We start from the raw sequence: 16,886 nt of genomic DNA, 5'->3' as shown, positions 1-16,886 counted from the left end.
AGCAGGAGCGGACAATATATAAAAAGTAAAGCCCATATCAGACAGGCTCTACTGCGGTCGACCTACAGAACCACACAAAAGACGAAATGCATAGAACGAGAAAACATCACATATAACAAAACGTATTTTAAACAAATGATCACTCCCGTCTCATATGATTACTTTCCACTTTACAACCCTATTTGAAACACAAACACTAAACGATCACAGATATACACAACGGAGCCAGCGACCTCACCGGGAAAGCGCTCCCAGGCCGGACAGAGAGAGAGCTGCGGAAACGGGCTCTTTTCACAACGGTCCCGCACGTACCACTGATTTGGCGACATGTTTGATTTCTGCTCTGCCTAAATTGAAAAAAAAATACACCCAACTTCTCTCACAGGAACACTAACTGAAGAAATTAAAATGAACATCCAACCCCAAAGTTAACTTATGGTACACTAATTAATATCAACTATATTTCCTTCCCACCCCCACCGAGAAACCTACAGTGGCACCGTTCCCGCCCTGCAAGGGACGCCATTCTTCACAACGAACTACTGTATTTACAAACCGTCCAGTACTTCAGTGGAAAATCACAACTTTACTCCGTTACAGAAGCACATTTCTAGTTTTACATCACGTAGCCAAAGACAGGGCTTCTTCACACTCTTGTAGCTAACATGAAACTAATAAACAGGCCCGTTTCCAACATATTTTACCAACGACTCTTAGGTTAAGGTGCTTTAGGGAGAAAAGGGGACCGGCATGCCTTTCTTGTCTTCAAGACTCAAAACGGCATTACACGTAACGGGCTGTGATGTGTGTGGAGACGGAGAGGGCCGCACCTCTACTCCAGTAACGGCTCCACAAACATGAACTCAGGAAAGAGACTTTCGCGCCTCAGGCTCGTGCTCGTTTCCTTGACAACGACCTAACAACCTGACGCCCCCGCCCCTCCTCCCCAAGTGCCTCGAGGGTCCTACCTGCTGGTCTCGCGCGACCAACCGCCGAAACGACCAACTGTATTTCTCTCTGAGTCAGGTAATTTATCTCCCGCTACTCACAATATAAACACTCCTTTAAGCGTTACTACATGTCACATTGCTCACAGTACACAGACATATTCCTTCACAGGTATTTCATCTCAGACGTCTCACAATATTAACACTCTTTTCCAGTAGAATTATCTCAAACATCTCAATATACATTGAGGTGTTCTTTAACAGGCCATTTATGTGAGACTGCTTGCAATACAAAAGGTCTTTATAACAGTTAATGTCTCTTTATCTTCTCTGAACACGAATAGATATGTACATACTGCTTAACAGGTGTCTCGGACTGCTCACAATATAAACGCAGCGATATTGGTTTTTATTTGCATCTGCCCATACCCGGGACAAACTCCAACTTCTACAAAAGTGTCGTTTGAAGTGTCTGAAGGAAATAGTAAGCACGATAACATCCAGATACACTAAGAAAAACAAAACTGACTAAAAGTGATAGCTCGCACGGTCTTACGGAAGCGCATTGCTGCCACCAAGGGGAAAAATCGCCCCCTTATCTCGTATTAGGAGATAACTAATTATCTGGCAATGACGAGCTAGTGTGAGACACTGTATTTGGGTTGACATGTTCAGTGTTTTGTGTGTGGCAATGTGTCTATCGTGAGTAAAGTCGTGTTTAGTCTCTGACCGGGGAAGAGAGGGGCTGTGTCCGTTATTCTTTTTCCTCTTCTTCTTCTTTTTTGGTCTGCTAGTATTTTATCAATAAAGCCTGCTGATCGGCCAGTGAAAGCTCAGTTTTCTTTCACACGAATGCCGAAAACCCTAAACCGAGCCCGGGGTGTTACAATAGCGCTGGCGACTGCAGTGTCTGTGCGAGCTGTGAACGTCGCCCTGAGCCTGCTGGCGCTTTCGGGTTCATGGTCGTGTCAGTGTCCAGCGCTGCTGTTTCGACTGGGGGCTAGTCATAATGAAATCTTGCCATTCTTAGCCAAGATGAACAGAACCGGCTTTGTGTGATTTAGAGATCACAGCAATGACGGTTCCGTTATGAACATTTATACGTGCGATCTGTTCCACTGCTTAAAACTGTCAGCCCGCACGTAGCGATATAGGTATTATATGACAACTGTGCTATCGGGTGTTCACATGAAGTACGCGAGAATGTTCCCGTAAGTGCGCTTTCCTTGGTGGCAGCACTGCGCTTCCGTACAATCTAGCACACACACGCTGTGAAAAACAGCCCTTCCAAACATGCCGATACTGAGAAAGAAGAGACAGTCGAGGATATACAGCAATGCAGTGTGGATACAAAGCAATAACGTAAACACCCTTGCACTGCATATTTATCGTAGAGGAGCAACTTGCAAATGACAGTAGCAGTCTGACAACGGAAAACACTGGTCCACTGGATGCCCATAGAGGACAGACTCGGTGACCACAGCCTGGACATTGAAACTGCACACAGACAGTCTTGGCTGTCCAGGGAGGACAGACTCAGTGACCACAGCCTGGACATTGAAACTGCACACAGAAAGTCCTGGCTGTCCGGGGAGGACAAACTCAGTGACCACAGCCTGAAAATACAAACTAGACACTGGCAGACCTGTACAGACAGGACAGGCCGTGCTCCCACTGCCAGCAGGGAGAAGCAGAGACACTTTCTGATGCACTGTGAGTAACAATCTAGGATTAGACAAACATTCTCCCCCTAGACTAAGGTATCTAATCCCAGAACTGCCACATCTGCCTGATTGAGAACAGTCCTTCAAGAAGAGAGGGGAATAAACTCAATAAAGCTGCAACCCAGTATGTGACCTCCAGGACAGGGCTGCGTGACAGGAGAGATACAGGAGCCTTTATTGTCGGTGGGAGGAAGAGAGAGGAAGATTTAAGAGTCATCAGCATGAAATGATATAAGAAGTAGTGAGAAACTAAAACTCTTGATACATTTAAATATTCATGAACAGGCAAATTAATCCAAATTGTTCACAACACAACCACTCCTTAACAGGTACTGGTCCCAGTAAGCAAGAACACTGTAACGTGTGAGACTATATCAAACTGCACTGTACAGATTCAGAGAGATTTCATTTATTTCACATCATTTACAGAACACAGTTTACACACTGTTAACAGGGCAGCCAGATCTAGGAGGTGTTGCTCTGGAACTGTGTCAAATGCTGTGCTCCTGTATTACTCCAGGGCTGATGGGGGCTGTATTAACTGTATAAACAGCTGTATTACAGAGGCGTTGCTCTGGAACTGTGTTAGGAGCTGTGTCAACCGCAGTGTATTGCTGTATTACTCCAGACTGATGGAGGCGTCTCCAGCAGAGGACAGTGACAACAGGCCCTTCCTGATCTCCGGCGCTGTGGTGAGAGGCAGGAGATTCCTGCGCTGGGTCGGGGAGGTGCTGGAGCTGCCCTGGCTTCGCAATAAAGACATAGAGGTACTGAAGAAACAGAGAGGGACTTTGTAGGTCCCGACAGCAGCAGTTAAAACGCTTATAAAACAGTTATTATCTTCTGAAGAAGGTGGACGAAGAGTTGTTGTGTGACAACTTACCACCTTGCCATCTGATCTGCTCACATGTCAGAAATGGGGCCACTGGTGCAGGAGGGGGCTGTGTGTCTCCCAGGTGGAGGTGCTGGTGCAGGAGGGGGCTGTGTGTCTCCCAGGTGGGGCTGCTGGTGCAGGAGGGGGCTGTGTGTCTCCCAGGTGGAGGTGCTGGTGCAGGAGGGGGCTGTGTGTCTCCCAGGTGGGGCTGCTGGTGCAGGAGGGGGCTGTGTGGCTCCAGGTGGGGCTGAGCTATAGTGGGGAAAAATAGTTCCCCCCTGTATATAGAGATTCTGAATTCTGTGGAACGAAACGTGCTCTTTACATTAAATAAATTGTAATTGTAATTGAAAACCTGAAGAAGGCCCCACAGCCTAATCGCTATGTCTCTTTTCTTTTCCTTTCAACATGGAATAAATCGTTACTTGGTCCTTTTGCAGCCTTCGCATGCTTATGAAGCTCTCTTCTCAAACTTCTTAAATATAACTGTGTGTGAATCTTGTTGTGTGTCCTGACAGCAGGAATGTGCATAGGAAATTGTTCTATGATGTCCATAAATGTTCAATAATATCTTTATACTGTAAATGTTCTTTTAATTGTTTCTGTTTTGGCAAAACTACAATGACTTTGAATATGTATTAGAATTTACTCTGCATGAATACCTCACCTCTCCTCTATCCCCTCTCCTCTTCCTCCTCTCTTATCCTCCCTTCTCTCCTCTCCCTGTACTCTGCTCTCTTACTCAGGAGAGGAAGGAACTACTTCAGGAGCTTCTGCCCTCCTTTGCCTGTGGGGCGGTAGAAAACAATGACGTCCTCTCTCTACAGGAAATACTGGAGACGGTGAGAGATGGGCTATACACACTTAATATAATATTTGTATTTCTAACCTAAAGAAAGTCTCTCCCAGTGCAGTGTTAATGTCCTGTAGTGTCCAGTCAGTGTGTCTGGACTGTATAAACCCCTCTCTCTCAGTGCAGTGTTAATGTACTGTAGTGTGCAGTCAGTGTGTCCGGACTGTATTAACCCCTCTCTCTCAGTGCAGTGTTAATGTCCTGGAGTGTCCAGTCAGTGTGTCTGGACTGTATTAACCCCTCTCTCTCAGTGCAGTGTTAATGTCCTGTAGTGTCCAGTCAGTGTGTCTGGACTGTATTAACCCCTCTCTCTCAGTGCAGTGTTAATGTCCTGTAGTGTCCAGTCAATGTGTCTGGACTGTAGTAATCCCTCTCTCTATGTAGATTGATGTGGACTCTGGTGATTATGATGGCACCACTCCACTCCATAAAGCCTGTGAAGCAGGCCGACTAGACATGGTCAAATATCTCTTGGCCAAGGGTGCAAGCCCAGCAGTGACGGATCGATTTGGAAACACTCCTCTTCACCTTGCTATACGGCACAGGTCTGTACTCCTCTCTGCTGTACCTTTCCTTAGGATAGCATAGTACTTTACCGTGTTCTGTACTGCACTGTGCATCTGCTCTCCACCAGGCACTATGAGATCATCAGGATCCTCAGGACAAAGGGGGCCACTCTTTCCATTCCACCCGTCAGGATAGGAATTAAGCTCATACAGTGAGTACCTGTACTGCACAATGTCTACATTATACTCTTTCAGTTTAGTGTTGCTGTTCTGTTGATGACAGTTAATTCTCCTCTCTCTTTCAGGGCAGTGGTCAAGAAAGATTATCAGATCCTGTATGGCTGGTTCCTATCTGGCACCATCATGGACCAGGGCGATTATGACAACCGCACTGCAATGCACCTGGCAGTGAGGCTGAGAGACCCAGTCATGGTCGCCACACTGCTGGACTACGGGGCTACTCCACTGGTGAGACACAGCAGAGACATGGTGATCACTCTGGGCCTTATACACCACTGACCACTGAGAGCACCTAAAGAGAGAGAAGCTAAAGAGAGAAACGGCTTAATACAGAACAGACAAGACTACAGTACATTAAGACTGCACACTGCACCAAAAGAGATGTTACTACAGTGCAGACACATTGTATGAGAGTCACTATAGTAATGTGGTATTTAACAACTCATCATTATGTCCATTTATAGTGTATATAATTTACTACCCCTTTTCTTCATGGAGTAGTAGAATATGATCTGTTGTATTGATTTACTAGCACATTACAGTCAAGTTCCATGTTGTGGCAAACTAACCACACATAGTTTCACATAGGAACCAGAAGGGGGCGACAACACCTCTGTGTGACTCAGGCTGCTCTGGCAGCACTGCAGTTATTAGTGTGAGAGCCAGAGGAGTGATAGAAGAGCACTCATGTGCAGTTCACCACAGCTGTGTAGTGAAACCGTGTATAATGCAGCCTTCAGAGACGGATATGAAGAGCTGCACCTGAGAACCCTGCTCCTTGGGGAGAAGCCATCGCCGTCTTTTGGTTACTTCCTGGAATTTCACGTGGCTAGTCTGCTGTATGTATTAGTGCACTGTCATTTTTGCCTTTCAATAACACTCATTAGTGCATTCTGTTAAATGTCGAATCCACAATGTTAGATCAGACGTGGTGTCCTCTGTCTCTCTCAGGAGAGGGATGTCCGGGGCAGGACGGCTGTGGACGAGGCCCGAAAGAATGGCTTCCAGAACGTTCTGAAGCTCTTCCACCCGCGCTTCACTGAGCAGTTCCCCACCAGGGAGGCCTACCTGAAGTTCACTGCCGAGCAGGTGCCCTCGGACGACTGACAGCCCCGGACCTGCTGCGGCTTGCTGGACGTGGCCCTTGTCAGAGAGACCAGCAGAGTCGTGCACATTGGTGCCTTTCTGGCCTTTCTCCTCATGTCCAATGCCCTGTACATTCTCTACAGTACCCTGTACCTCATTCACCTGATTTCCTGCACCTGAGAACCCTGCTCCTTGGGGAGAAGCCATCGCCGTCTTTTGGTTACTTCCTGGAATTTCACGTGGCTAGTCTGCTGTATGTATTAGTGCACTGTCATTTTTGCCTTTCAATAACACTCATTAGTGAATGGCGAATCCACAATGTTAGATCAGGCTCTCAAAGGCCCACGCTTGAGGGGTCAGGCCCAGCTGCCCAGGTTTAGAGCACCAGTCTCCAGGCAGCCCCCCTCTCCACTCTTCTCAGATCTGTGAGGCGATTCCAGGGTGCGGGTGGCGGGGGGGGGGTCACCCTGGAATCGCCACATGGAATGTCCTGGGGGGCGAGGTCTGGGGTGTCCTGTGAGCACAGTCTGTCTGTTTCTCCTGGGGGGTCAAATCTGGGGTGTGCTGTGAGCGCAGCCTGAACCCAGAACCCAGGATTTGAGAGAGACGTAAAAAATCCAGATTAAAAAACAACGGTCGTCTGTTTTGTCTTTCAGGTCGTGTGGAAGCCCCTGTGCTGTTGACACGTGCGAGACAATATTCGGACCCCCCGAATCAGAAAAAATGAAACAGGTTCCGCTCTCAAATAACACTATAAAAAGAAGAATTTTACTTTGCTATTCCTCTGGTCCCGGTTCCATTCTCCTGGGATAACATCTGTGACTCCTGGAAAACTAGCCATCCAGGAGATGTACGAGAAAGATATAACTGGCCCTTTGGCAATAGTGTTACTCTAGGGGGGTGGAATATGCCCCCATATGATGAGGAACGTAAGAAAGGGAATGTTCTGAATTCAAAGTAAGCATTTAGAAGAAGTACATGTACTTATACAGTTACTTGTAATCATAATGCTACCCTGCGGATACTTAACTACTCATCCTCCTAATGAAGAGAGATATACCAGAAGGGGAAGATTCTGGGGCAGTGCCACCCCGCTCGTCTCCGGAGCCGGATCAACAGTGGCGTCGCCCCGGCGGTCAGACCCGCCCGCCCGCATGGCGACGGGGCACAAGCGATCGTGGCTGCAGGCGGCCTTCCCGTCTCCCCCCGGGACCACACTCCCGGAGAAACGGGCAGTCTGGAGCAGGAATTTCTAAGAGGGGGCAAAAGATTCAATTCCCTGTAAGGAATCCTGAGGAGCGGAAAAAACTCGGAATTCCTTCCTGAGATCCTTGCGCTTGCTGCCTTCAGCGGGAAGGGAGACGGGATTCAGCTGCAGAGCACGGGAGGTCCACTCTGCCCTCAGGATGCGACAGTGCGGACTGTGTCGTTTTAGCAGACTGTAGACTCCACTTAGTCGAATATTCAGTCGACTCGACTGCCGATTTAAAAAGCACAGCTTTGGTTGTGAAAGTTTGTTCCTCTTGGTTGTGAAGTAAAATCCACTCTGCACCCCTCTGGCCCGACACTGCTCCTGCAACACAAAACACACGAGTTATTCTTCCTCGGAAACATGGGGCACAGCTTCCCTGTCGACAGCGGAGTCTAACTCCCTGGACTGGCTGTGAAAGCGAACAGAGACAGTCCGTGGCCAGCAGCTGGCCGGTCTCCCAGAAGCATGCGAGACGCGCAGGATCTTGTGTTTGTGCGTTTCTACTGGGCACTGAGGCCGCACAGTTCTGTCAGACATCACGCACAGCTGCGCAACGCAAAACAATAACTAAAACCTGAAGAAACGCACACGGGGACGCTGGGATCGCACCCTGTTTGTGCATCAGAGATAAAGAGTGTTCTAAAACCAGTCCCAGTCCCAGTCGTGCTCAGACCTGCAGTGTCCGACTGTTCTGGACACAGAGGACACAGAGTTAACTCTTGAAAGACACGGCAGGCTGTATTACTGCTGCACTCTGCAGGTGTCCATGCTGTTGTGTATGAAAGGAGCTTGTCAATTCAACAGTTCCCTCCCCTGCCTGAATTGACAGAGCCTGACAGCTGTTCTGCTGTTCAGTGAACTCATCCAATTGGCCAGCCCCTCCCTGATGAGCAAACCAAATTCACCCAGTTTACCACGTTTGCATTGCAAACACAGCCTGAGACACTAAGACTGACAAGGTGCCAACAGAATCACAACCTAGGGCCGAACACAAACAAGCCACTTCCCCTAACAGCGTGACTGACTTCTTTTCCTCTGTTCTGTCTCCTGCAGGAAAACAGGGAACAAGCGTCTCCAGGCATTTCACTCACAGGCCACAGGACAACGAGCTGGGTCTGGGTGGAACAAGCAGCATACGGGCCTCTTGTTCGTAATGTTTAATGTTACTGACAATAAACACACCTCACTGGGGCAGACTGTTTGGAAAGCGTCTTTGTACTAGGGGCAGCCCATCGAGGAACTTTAAACCAAGTCTGTGGATACAGTTGTATGTTTTCCAAAGCTTAAAGTTCAGAGATGCAAAGTTGCACTGTAAAGTGCTGGACGTCTATAATACACAATTGATGCACTCCTGTATAAATGACTCTCTTCACAGCAAAATTAATTGCTTGTCCTTTATAAAATGAAAATCTGGTAATTCAACAAGTGATTTAACCTTAAAATAAGGTTTTCAATCATAATTGATTAATAATCAAGATGTAGTGTTAGTGGTAAAGTGAACAGAAGGCTGGAGAAATTCTTGTTGCGCACTCCTCCGCCATCATCCACCCCAGAAATCACACAGCACACTCCTCCGCTGTCACTCCCCTAGAAGTCACACAGCACACTCCTCCGCTGTCACTCCCCCAGAAGTCACACAGTACACTCCTCCCCCAGAAATCACACAGCACACTCCTCCCCCAGAAATCACACAGCACACTCCTCCGCTGTCACTCCCCCAGAAGTCACACAGCACACTCCTCCACTGTCACTCCCCCAGAAATCACACAGCGCACTCCTCCGCTGTCACTCCCCCAGAAGTCACACAGCGCACTCCTCCGCTGTCACTCCCCCAGAAGTCACACAGCGCACTCCTCCGCTGTCACTCCCCCAGAAGTCACACAGCACACTCCTCCGCTGTCACTCCCCCAGAAGTCACACAGCACACTCCTCCGCTGTCACTCCCCCAGAAGTCACACAGCACACTCCTCCGCTGTCACTCCCCCAGAAGTCACACAGCACACTCCTCCGCTGTCACTCCCCCAGAAATCACAGCACACTCCTCCGCTGTCACTCCCCCAGAAGTCACACAGCACACTCCTCCCCCAGAAATCACAGCACACTCCTCCGCTGTCACTCCCCCAGAAGTCACACAGCGCACTCCTCCCCCAGAAATCACACAGCACACTCCTCCACTGAAGAAGCCCACTGAACCCACAATTTTTTCTGTTGCTGATCGGTACAACACAGGCACACTTGCACTTCCTTCAAGACATTGCAGCATTGTTTCCTGACTGAGATGGATGTGCTTCGGGCTCACTTCACGTAGACTTCAGAGGAGGACAGTGACTGAAGAGAAGCACCTCGAACCCGTCACCCTTCAGTACATGGCCCCGATCACTCCTCCACACCCTGCCCCAAGAGCGGCAGTCACAGAACGGTACAGTAAGCAGACAGGAGGGGGCTGGAGCAGAAGCCACACAGGAAGCACGCTCCTAAAAGGCCGTGGGAACAGGACAAGGTAATGTGATGTCAAGAGTCGAGCGCTAAACCACAGGCGCAGGAGAGAAGACACAGAACATGCCGGTGCACCGGGAATACAAGAATGATCCAGACATGGTGTGGATCAAAGGTAAGCTGTCTGATACAATCTGGCCCCCACACAACTAATTATTGAATGAATCTGTGATTAACTACAGCAGAAGTGAGTTTACAGCATTAGTGAGAGTAACTGGGGACAGAGGAGGAGGGGCTTAAACAAGTAGGCCTCAAGGTAGACTCGTCACACCCACTCTTGGCCAGCACACAGAACCAGTCTTTTTGAGTTCAAGTATAACGATTGGTGAAATGAAAAGGCGTTTCTCCAACTCAAATTGTGAGGTCATGAAGGGTATCCAGGCATTCAATCCATCCAGCAGGAGGTTTTCGAATGAGGAGGCTCTTCTCTTATTGGCAAACGCATATGGAGCAGATGTTGAGGATCTCAGACATGAGCTGGAGAGTACTGGACAAGGAAAAAAGCGGGAAAGACCATCCAGCCAGTCTGTGGGAATTTCTGAACTTTGTGGATCCATACAAAGAGGTTGTTTTTTTAGCTGTTCCGGTGATGGAAAATAGCTGTGGTATTGCCGGTCAGCAGCGCAACATGTGAACGGAGATCGTCAGCCCCTCAGCTAGTGAAGAATCACCTGCACTCCACCGTGACCGAGAACAGATGAACAAGTACAGCAGTTCTCAGCCTCGAGTCTAAACGTGCAAAAGCTCGTCGCACTCAGAGCTCTTGCAGTCACAAACTGTTTTCCCTCCTACCGTCCGGTAAACGGTACCGAAGCATTCGGTCCAGGTCCAACAGACTACAGAACAGCTTCTACCTCCAGGCAATAAGACTGCTAAATAGCCAACCTGCAGCTCCTTAGCAAATCACCTGTAATGGCTACATGGACACACAACTCTCACTATATGCAGCATAACTGCACTACATGTATATATTGCACACACCATGGACACATAGCAGCTCTACTCACTTTGAGTTTTATTCCATTTCAAAAATGTAACCTCAATTTTGTGATTTTTGTGTTTTTGTGATTTTGGTGAGCTCGCAGAAAAAGACATTTCATTGCCAGCAACTAGTGCTGCACGCCGTACTGTTGTGCATTTGATAAATAAACTTTGATTTGATTTTGATTTCCAGTCAGTCACGGGAAACCTGGTTCACCTCGCCATTGAGATGTTATTGCAACATGACACGACACTGCAAAATGAATTGCGTTTCCAGCATTATATTCGGGACTTTGTTATCTGCTTGGAGGATTTGTCTCCCTTAGTCTTTTGTGAATAGAAGCAATTGACCGGTCTGTGCCTTTTTGGCTACTGCTGACTGATCTCTAGTGAAAACACGAGCTCCTGACCCTGGGTGGGCCGGTGGTCTGTGACCAAAACCAAACCCTTCATGATGAGATTTCTTTTTTCAAAGCCAATGATGTGTTTTGTGCCATCTTTCTGTATGACGCATCAAAAACAACTTTTGCTGTTACGCAACAACTCAACTATTTTGTCACTAAACTCAAAGCTAAAATTCAATGCACAGCAGGTGTGGTAAACACACACGACATCAGACGGGCTCACCTCCTATCGGGTGACCTCTCTCTGCGTTAGGTGGGGGCTGTACCCTGTGTGCGGCCGCAGGTTTCTCCACACGTCCCGGACCCGAAACACCCGACACGACGGGGCTACAACCCGCCGGAGGAGCCGCTGAGCCTCGGCCGAGCCCCGCTCTTCCTCCTGCCCGTCTCGCCGAGGCGGACTTGAACAGATTCTGTTACTCGAAGAAGGAGACGCGACAGTCCCGGTCCAAGCTCAGGGGGGCCACTCGCCGTCTCTTCCAGTTGATGTTTATTTGGGTTTCATCAACGAACAGTCCTCCCCTCCGCAGGCAGTCGTCCCTCCCGGTCTCGTCTCTGATCCGCTCTTCGAAACGAGCGGAGCTTTTCTTCAAATCTGCGGTTATCGGCCGCTGGGCTCGTGCGCGACACTCCGCTGGTTTAAAAAAAAAACGAGCCCAGAAAATCCGGCACGAGCAACACTTCAGGTTTCGCCCCCCCCTCTGCTCAACTCCCGAGGACACGCTGGAAGCTCCGCCTCCCCGCAGCTGCCATTGGCTGAACCAGCTCGTCACTCCAAAACAACACAGCCAGTGAGGTGCCTGGAGCGCTGCGACTGACAGACAAATGGGTTAAGAAAATAGGTGACCTTAATCCCTCCCACTTTGATTCAGTTCACACTCCATGATTAATGTGATGTGTGTGCACTTCGGGGACGTGGGTGTGATAACATTCAAAATACATAGATGTGTAGACCATTTTCTATCAAGAAGTTAATTTATACATGTAAATATATAAATGTCACACCCAAAGAAGACTCCACAGCCGAAACGTTGTCTCCTTTCTTCACTTTTCAGCATGGAATAAACCTTTAACTTGTTCCTTTGCAGCCTACACATGTTGACGCAGCTACCTACTTGAACTACATATGTAAATATATGTTCCTCTGTTGATCTAAATAGCAGATCCAATATCATACTGCTTTTTCATAATAGATGTTTGTGATGAAGGACTGTCACATTTAGCAAACATGTTGGATCACACAACCAGCTGTGTTAATTCTGTAACCAGAATTTCCCATTGGCCCTAACCAATCATGGCCTCCTAATAATCCCCATCTATGAATTGGCTTCATTACTCTCTGCTCTCCTCCCCACTGATAGCTGATGTGTGGTGAGCATTCTGGCGCACTATGGCTGCCGTCGCATCATCCAGGTGGGGCTGCACATTGGTGGTGGTGGAGGGGAGTCCCCATTACCTGTAAAGCGCTTTAAGTGGAGTGTCCAGAAAAGCGCTATACAAGTGTAAGCAATTATTATTATTATTATTATTATTATTATTATTATTATTATAATCCCCTACTGCTGAGAAGTCAGAAGATAAACAGCCCATTCTTTGATCAAGCTGTTGATTCAGTTGAGGAGCTGAGGGCATGGTTGAGATGTCATCTGGAATTCCCCATGTCTCTGAAAGGACCAGCCAGCATGATCTTCATGCCACAGGATTATTCCATCACCTGGCTCTTTTGTCTTCTCAAGCCAGTTAGCAAGTGAGGCGTTAAAAAGAGTTACACAGCCTGCTGGACTGTTATCGCATGGGGCCCTCTCTATGTGCGCAGTCATGCAGTATCCCCACACACGCCCCACTGCACACCGCTCAGGGGGAGGAGAGGAACTGCTGCATCACCTGAATTCACAGAGAGCTTCAGAGAAAACATTGTTCCAAGACCAGGTGGGATTGAGTCATTGGGGTCAGCACCCCTACTCTCACTGACAGTGTCTTGTGTCTGTAATGACCAGCAGTCAGGACACTGGGGTCAACACCCCTACTCTCACTGAGAGTGTCTTGTGTCTGTAATGACCAGCAGTCAGGACACTGGGGTCAGCACCCCTACTCTCACTGACAGTGTCTTGTGTCTGTAATGACCAGCAGTCAGGACACTGGGGTCAACACCCCTACTCTCACTGACAGTGTCTTGTGTCTGTAATGACCAGCAGTCAGGACACTGGGGTCAACACCCCTACTCTCACTGACAGTGTCTTGTGTCTGTAATGACCAGCAGTCAGGACACTGGGGTCAACACCCCTACTCTCACTGAGAGTGTCCTGCGTCTGTAATGACCAGCAGTCAGGACACTGGGGTCAACACCCCTACTCTCACTGACAGTGTCCTGGGTCTGTAATGGCCAAGTACCAGTTTAACAGTACCTCCTACAGCAGTGTCTCTGGTCACCATACAGGTGCATGAGTTTGGAGGTTACAATCCAAAGGGAAGAGCTCCACCTACTGATCCATCTACACCTCATTGAGCAGCAACCCCATTTTCCCTGGTCTCTCATCCCATTCCCGGCCAGGCCCAGCCTTGCTTGGTTTGTGTGATTTGACCTGATTTTACCCGTGTCTTCTGTACCATGAGGTTTTTAGGGTCTTTGAAGTATTTTGACAATCTCTCATGGGTGCTTGGTTCTATGTCTACCCCAGGGCTTAGATGAATCTAGCAGACCCTTTTGATCTGAACCACAAATAAACTTATTTGATTGACCACCCACCCAAATTTACTCCATCTTATCAGTCCAGCTGCCTTTATGCAGTTTTTGCTACGCCTGTCTCTATGCTTTTGGTCAATTTGACTTGAAATTCTAAGTCCTATCTTGAACATACAAATACGTAAAGATTCACAATTTCATCTATTTATCATATTTTTCAGAATGGACTGGTGCCTATTGTTGAACCAGAGATTTTGCCTGATGGGGACCATGACCTCCTGCGCTGTCAATATATCACAGAAAAGGTTTGTACTGTATTAACCCCTCTCTCTCAGTGCAGTGTTAATGTCCTGTAGTGTCCAGTCAGTGTGTCTGGACTGTATTAACCCCTCTCTCTCAGTGCATTGTTAATGTCCTGTAGTGTCCAGTCAGTGTGTCTGGACTGTATTAACCCCTCTCTCTCAGTGCAGTGTTAATGTACTGGAGTGTCCAGTCAGTGTGTCTGGACTGTATTAACCCCTCTCTCTCAGTGCAGTGTTAATGTCCTGTAGTGTCCAGTCAGTGTGTCTGGACTGTATTAACCCCTCTCTCTCAGTGCAGTGTTAATGTCCTGTAGTGTCCAGTCAGTGTGTCTGGACTATAGTAACCCCTCTCTCTCAGTGCAGTGTTAATGTCCTGTAGTGTCCAGTCAGTGTGTCTGGACTGTATTAACCCCTCTCTCTCAGTGCAGTGTTAATGTCCTGTAGTGTCCAGTCAGTGTGTCTGGACTGTATTAACCCCTCTCTCTCAGTGCAGTGTTAATGTCCTGTCTGTACTGTATTAAGCTGTTGCTCTCTCTTCAGGTGCTCTCAGCAGTATATAAGGCCCTCAATGATCACCATGTCTACCTGGAAGGAGCCCTGCTGAAGCCCAACATGGTGACCGCTGGCCACTCCTGCTCCAAGAAGTACACGCCCCAGGAAGTCGCCATGGCAACTGTGACGGCACTGCGCCGCACAGTGCCAGCTGCTGTGCCTGGTCAGTCGCGGTCCCTGATGTACTGTGTACATGCACCCTGACACTGATGCACCAAGATGAATCCCACAGACACAGCGTTATGAGGAGTGCGAATCCTTAGGGAGAGTGTCTCGATGCACACACTCTACACACTGATACTCGCTGATTTAGTGTTCTAGCACTGCATCTCCAGCACACACGCTGATACAGGGATAAACTGCAGAGACAAACAGACATCCGCATTCTGACCTAGTGATGCGTCTCCCTCCCTCTCTACAGGAATCTGCTTCCTCTCTGGGGGGCAGAGTGAAGAGGAGGCCTCCCTGAACCTCAACGCCATGAACCAGTGCTCCCTGCCCCGGCCCTGGAAGCTGACCTTCTCGTACGGCCGGGCTCTGCAGGCCTCGGCCCTCTCAGCCTGGGGAGGGAAGCCAGGCAACAAGCAAGCTGCCCAGACGGCCTTCTGCACCCGCGCCAAGGTGGGGGCTGAGAGTGGTGCTGGCTTTACTCTGCATGCCTGTTTGTTCTTGGGGGAGCGGGGCGCTGGGGTCAGACTGCCTCTTGAAGGTCACAGCCCCGGGGAGAGGGCTGAAAGGGTTCTTTGTCCTCGCCTCTGCTGGATCAGGGAAAGATGGCAATTTCTGGCACAGGGGTGAGATGTTCCTCAAAATTTTGCTCTTGATTATTTTGCTGTTCAGGTAAAAACATTTAAAACACCTTTTCTTCCTTCCAACTAAATCAAGTCAAATTCTGTATCTTAGTTGTCCTAACCAAAGAGTCTGAAACCTACAAACGAGCTGAAGGTTTCCTTGCCTGGTACTTGACAGCATCTTCAGTTTTAGTTGTCCAGCTCATCTCTAACCCCATTAGCAGGAAGTGCTGTTAAATCGCACTGTCAGCTCCTTTTTCTCAGACACCTGTCCTGAGATCACATTGTCTTTCTTCTCTGCAGATCAACGGCCTGGCAGCCAAAGGAGAGTACAAGCCCAGTGGACAGGCTGACCAGTCTGCTACACAGTCTCTCTATACAGCCAGCTATGTCTACTAGACTACACTGAGAAATGTGCACTCTCACTGCACAGCTACACGTCACCCCAACATTATAACAAACATGTTTGCTGGGTATAATAACAAACACAGTCATGGTAGACAGATGAGTGGAGCAGAAGCACACTGGTCATTTCTTTAAGGTATACTGACGCTCTCGGAGACACTGGACCAGAAGGACCACTGTACCAGAAGAAGGCTCACACTGCACAGCCAGCCAAATCTGTTAGGTATGCTGACACACATAATCCTGTACACAGACAGACGGCTCTACCAGACATGCACTAACACAAGCACACAGCTACCCATATCCTTTAGAGAAAGTAGCACACTTTGTGCATAGACATACTTTGACTTTGGGACTTTCCTATACTTGGACACTAGCACTCTTCCCCATGACCCCCTGGTGCCACACGGACTTCTGTACAACCTGATCTCTGCTCAAGAACTGTGAACCCTGTTCAGAAAAGGATGCTGCTGGACTTGCCTCTGAAAGACCTGGAATTTATCCATTGTTTAAAGAGTCTGGCCCACCCTTTTCTATTAGTAGCTGGCTGTAAGTCTGCCTGTGCTGTTGTAAGAAAGGAAATAAAGTCACCCTTAAACTGCATATCTGAAATGAGTTGTGTGACCTGTCTTTCCAGATGTTTATATGCACTGTCTGCTGATTAAAACTTCATCATAGTGTGAGCTGATCCAACAGGACTGTCAAACTGGGATGATTCAGTTGCTCCTTTATAGCCGCTCGGAGCGTGATCCATGCGAGTCCGGAGCAGTCGTACTTAAACACTCCTCAG

At 48.4% G+C, this 16,886-nt stretch overlaps 2 protein-coding genes and 1 long non-coding RNA gene across 6 annotated transcripts; 2 read left to right on the top strand and 1 right to left on the bottom strand.

The window, feature by feature from the left end:
* The first annotated feature begins 760 nt into the window (after window positions 1-760).
* Window positions 761-8,676, top strand: LOC148656989 (L-asparaginase-like). 4 transcript variants are annotated; one of them, XM_088644371.1, is made up of 8 exons: window positions 761-1,026; window positions 3,300-3,438; window positions 4,292-4,387; window positions 4,783-4,943; window positions 5,033-5,116; window positions 5,210-5,372; window positions 6,887-6,962; window positions 8,536-8,676. In XM_088644371.1, exons 2-7 carry the CDS (start codon window positions 3,304-3,306, stop codon window positions 6,911-6,913), a joined length of 666 nt encoding a protein of 221 aa, XP_088500497.1. In that variant the 5' UTR covers window positions 761-1,026; window positions 3,300-3,303; the 3' UTR covers window positions 6,914-6,962; window positions 8,536-8,676. The 4 variants fall into 4 exon arrangements, with proteins under 4 accessions (XP_088500497.1, XP_088500498.1, XP_088500495.1 ...); XM_088644372.1 differs by lacking the exon at window positions 8,536-8,676 and having other exon boundaries at window positions 6,887-6,963; XM_088644369.1 differs by lacking the exons at window positions 6,887-6,962; window positions 8,536-8,676 and adding an exon at window positions 6,096-6,402 and having other exon boundaries at window positions 795-1,026.
* LOC148656988 (uncharacterized) lies at window positions 6,977-12,630 on the bottom strand. The gene is made up of 2 exons (XR_015941048.1): window positions 11,587-12,630; window positions 6,977-7,803 (listed from the first exon to the last, which is right to left on the bottom strand). It is a non-coding gene; the product is annotated as an uncharacterized LOC148656988 (long non-coding RNA).
* Window positions 12,631-13,166: 536 nt separating this feature from the next.
* On the top strand, window positions 13,167-16,699 carry LOC148656987 (fructose-bisphosphate aldolase B-like). Its single transcript, XM_088644374.1, has 5 exons — window positions 13,167-13,292; window positions 14,268-14,351; window positions 14,889-15,063; window positions 15,322-15,521; window positions 15,995-16,699. Exons 1-5 carry the CDS (start codon window positions 13,170-13,172, stop codon window positions 16,088-16,090), a joined length of 678 nt encoding a protein of 225 aa, XP_088500500.1. The 5' UTR covers window positions 13,167-13,169; the 3' UTR covers window positions 16,091-16,699.
* The last annotated feature ends 187 nt before the right edge of the window (window positions 16,700-16,886 follow it).

The sequence above is a fragment of the Lepisosteus platostomus genome, chromosome 8 (assembly GCF_059453375.1).
Source record: "Lepisosteus platostomus isolate fLepPlt1 chromosome 8, fLepPlt1.hap1, whole genome shotgun sequence".
Lineage (NCBI taxonomy): Eukaryota > Metazoa > Chordata > Actinopteri > Semionotiformes > Lepisosteidae > Lepisosteus > Lepisosteus platostomus.
Note: the sequence above shows the minus strand (reverse complement) of the source record. Positions and strands in the feature narration are given on the sequence as shown.

Bases quoted from the DNA above. Each gene is read 5' to 3' on its own strand.
- LOC148656989 (XM_088644369.1), top strand. From the start codon at position 3,304: ATGGAGGCGTCTCCAGCAGAGGACAGTGACAACAGGCCCTTCCTGATC. The intron at 4,388-4,782 runs GTGAGAGATGGG...CTCTCTATGTAG, and splicing joins TACAGGAAATACTGGAGACG to ATTGATGTGGACTCTGGTGA. The intron at 5,117-5,209 runs GTGAGTACCTGT...TCTCTCTTTCAG, and splicing joins ATAGGAATTAAGCTCATACA to GGCAGTGGTCAAGAAAGATT.
- LOC148656987 (XM_088644374.1), top strand. From the start codon at position 13,170: ATGTGCGCAGTCATGCAGTATCCCCACACACGCCCCACTGCACACCGC. The intron at 15,064-15,321 runs GTCAGTCGCGGT...CCCTCTCTACAG, and splicing joins AGTGCCAGCTGCTGTGCCTG to GAATCTGCTTCCTCTCTGGG. The intron at 15,522-15,994 runs GTGGGGGCTGAG...TCTTCTCTGCAG, and splicing joins CCTTCTGCACCCGCGCCAAG to ATCAACGGCCTGGCAGCCAA.